The following is a 3,215-nucleotide window of genomic DNA, read 5'->3' as shown; positions in this document are numbered from 1 at the left end:
GTTTGGTTGTAGCTACTAGGCGCCATTACGGCTCAACTGTCAATAGACAAGCGTTTAAAACTTTTGATTCAATATGGCGACCGAAGTGTCACAGTTTATTGTTATTTATTTATTTATTTATTTATTTATTTATTTATTTATTTATTTATTTATACGTTTTTTGTATTGTATTTGTACTTTATTTATCCCACAGCGGGGAAATTCACTTGTTACAGCAGACAGACAGAAAACATACGACATGCATACATACGAATATGGCATCACCTTCAAAGTACATTACCACAAAGGAATAATGCTGGATGTTGAAGAAATTTGAAAAGACTAATAAAGAAATAAAATTCATAACCATACAATAAATTGAAAATAAATAAATAATAATAATAATTTCACATTGTAGTTTTTGGCAATATGTAATGAGTCATAGTTTAGTATAATAATAAATTATATTATTAATAATTAGTATTTTTAGACATTCTTTTAAGCAGCACTGAAGCTCCTATAGCTTCATTTGTTGTTACTTTAGAATGGGCAGTCCAAATTGTTTTAAGTATCAATTCAACTTGTTGACAAATATTATATTTTAATTTAAAAACAATATTTAGAGGGTGCTATTAGTATAGTTACAGTATGTAGAAACAACACAACTACAGCATGATGGTTCAGTAAAAGTAAATACGTTACATTTTTATTTCTTGATCTTTTTTTGAAATATTTTACTTTTTTTGAAGTATGCCAACATGAGATAAATATCAGTTCAGATTTTCCACCAAATCAGTTTCAATGTTTAAGTGGTTTTGTTGCCAAACTAGTTCAAAGCTGGTTCCAATAACATTGGACTAAATGATGGTTTGCTACTCCAATGGCTAGAGATGACACACATGATGTCACTGTTCATATCTGCAAATAGAAAACAAAAATATAACTCAGCCATGTGTATCGATATATGCCTAGTACAGCTATACATCAACACACACAGTCAGTATTGTTGGAACTGCTTCTTTAATTTGACCTAGCAAGTACACATTTTTCTGGCTCTTCTTCCCAAGATCTGCATGAACAAAACTATAACGTAAGCTTGTGTCACATGTGACCATAGCGGCATGTCAGCATCACAGAGAGGAGACGTGTGTGGTTTTTACCCGGATAAAGTTATTTTAAAAAAACATACATTTTAGGTCAGTTGGCTCTAGATTGTCCGTGTGTGAACGGTTGTTTGTCTACATGTGCCCTGTGATTGACTGGCAACCAGTAGAGGTTCCACCCTGCCTTTTACCCAAAGTCAGCTGGAGTAGGCTCCAGATCACCCTTGTCCCGATTGAGGACAAGTGTAGTGTAGTATAGAAATTAACTATGGATGTTAGAGACTGAGTTTCTTCAGTGAAGTGGAGCTAGAAAGTTCCTAAAACAAAGCAGAATTCATAAAAATGTTAATTTGAGTGCCAAATATGCTAACCCTGATTTGAAACATAAAAGACCCTCACAAAGATATCGTGTATTTATGTTTAAATATAAAAATAAAAGGCATCAAAAGCTCAAACTAGTTTCTTTGAGCTATGTACTGGTCACACACAAAACCAGCCTACCCAACACCCCCCACCTCCACCCCAATTCGTTGGAAATAACTGTTCAAAAAGCACAATGCACTCTGGACCGCTTTATTCAGCCTCACAACTTCCGTGCCCTCTCATTGGTCCACTGGGGATGCGGCCGAAGCTGATTGGTTGAAAGTTTCTTCTCGACTGGAGCACATTCCCACCCTGCAAAAATATTGGTGGTCCGGCGCTACTGTGAGTCCAGTTGTTTTCACGCTAGCACAAAGGATAGCTGCTGCTGCTGCTGCTGCTGCTGCTGCAAGAGATGAGCAAATAAATAGACGAATAAGTCAGTTTGGAGACGAGCAAGGACAAAGAGGACAGAGTTTTGAGACAAGTTTTTGGACTTATCTGATAGAGCACAAATAGTGAACATGGTGTCGGCTGGGCTGGAGATTCTGGGACTGTCGTTGTGCGTCGTCGGCTCCCTCTTGGTGATGGTTGCCTGCGGGTTGCCCATGTGGAAGGTGACCGCCTTCATCGAGGCCAACATCGTGGTGGCTCAGACCATCTGGGACGGCCTGTGGATGTCGTGCGTGGTGCAGAGCACGGGCCAAATGCAATGCAAGGTGCACGACTCGGTCCTCGCGCTCAGCCACGACCTGCAGGCGGCCCGGGCGCTCACCATCATCTCCTCGGTGATGGGTGTTTTGGGGCTCATGGTGGTCATCGCAGGGGCACAGTGCACCAACTGCATCCGCAACGAGTACGTCAAAGCCCGGGTGGTGAACGCCGGAGGGGTTATCTACATCATCAGCGGCCTCTTTGTGCTGGTGCCCCTCTGCTGGATGGCCAACAACATCATATCCGACTTCTACAACCCGCAGGTGCCGGCCTCCAAGAAGAGGGAGATCGGCGCCGCACTCTACATCGGCTGGGCGGCCACCGCGCTGCTGCTGATTGGGGGGGCTCTGCTGTGCTGTTCCTGCCCCTCCAGCGGGAACTCTGGATATTCGGTGAAATACGCACCCACCAAGCGAGCCACGCAAAACGGAGAGTATGATAAACGGAATTATGTGTAGCCTTTTTTTGCCCCAACGCAAACGTTTTTCCCTTCAATAAGTTGGACATTTTTTTCTATCTTCAGGACCTTTTTGGACACGTTTTGTTTTTTTTCCTTCAATAAGTTGGACATTTTTTTTTCTATCTTCAGGACTTTTTTTGGACACATCACAAAAAGGAGTATCTTTGTTAGGTACATGCTTTTGTAAGTTTTCATTATTTTTGATCTTTTTTGTAGGGGAAGTCTCGCCATTGACTACTGTTGCTTTGCCTGCCAAGTTGTACAGTAACAGAAAAAGATTGCACTCCTCCTCCATAACGGTAGCGGGGACATACAAACATGTCTTAATAAACTTTTGCATATTTTCATGTGCTGGGATTAATGGAATTCCATGAGAAGTTTGCTGTCTAATTCTGGACCCGACCGGAATGTTTATGCCCATTATTAAGAGCACCTGCTGGCTTCATGATGGCTACAGGAAGTCTCATTTCATTTTGTCAAGTTCCTGGAATTGTTTTCTTGTCTTGTTGTTTGACGTAGTGATTCGCTATCCATGTATAAGAAGATGCAATATTGTTACCTTTTTTTTAATTAAGATTAAACTCACTATATTGTCTGGA

General features: G+C 41.0%; 1 protein-coding gene across 1 annotated transcript; it reads left to right on the top strand.

The window, feature by feature from the left end:
* The first annotated feature begins 1,768 nt into the window (after positions 1 to 1,768).
* cldn5a (claudin 5a) lies at positions 1,769 to 3,215 on the top strand. Its single transcript, XM_054774769.1, has one exon. It carries the CDS (start codon positions 1,967 to 1,969, stop codon positions 2,612 to 2,614), a length of 648 nt encoding a protein of 215 aa, XP_054630744.1. The 5' UTR covers positions 1,769 to 1,966; the 3' UTR covers positions 2,615 to 3,215.

This window comes from Dunckerocampus dactyliophorus, chromosome 4 (genome assembly GCF_027744805.1).
Source record: "Dunckerocampus dactyliophorus isolate RoL2022-P2 chromosome 4, RoL_Ddac_1.1, whole genome shotgun sequence".
Classification (NCBI taxonomy): Eukaryota; Metazoa; Chordata; class Actinopteri; order Syngnathiformes; family Syngnathidae; genus Dunckerocampus; species Dunckerocampus dactyliophorus.
The sequence above is the reverse complement of the archived record's forward strand: the minus strand, read 5'-3'. Positions and strand labels throughout refer to the sequence as shown.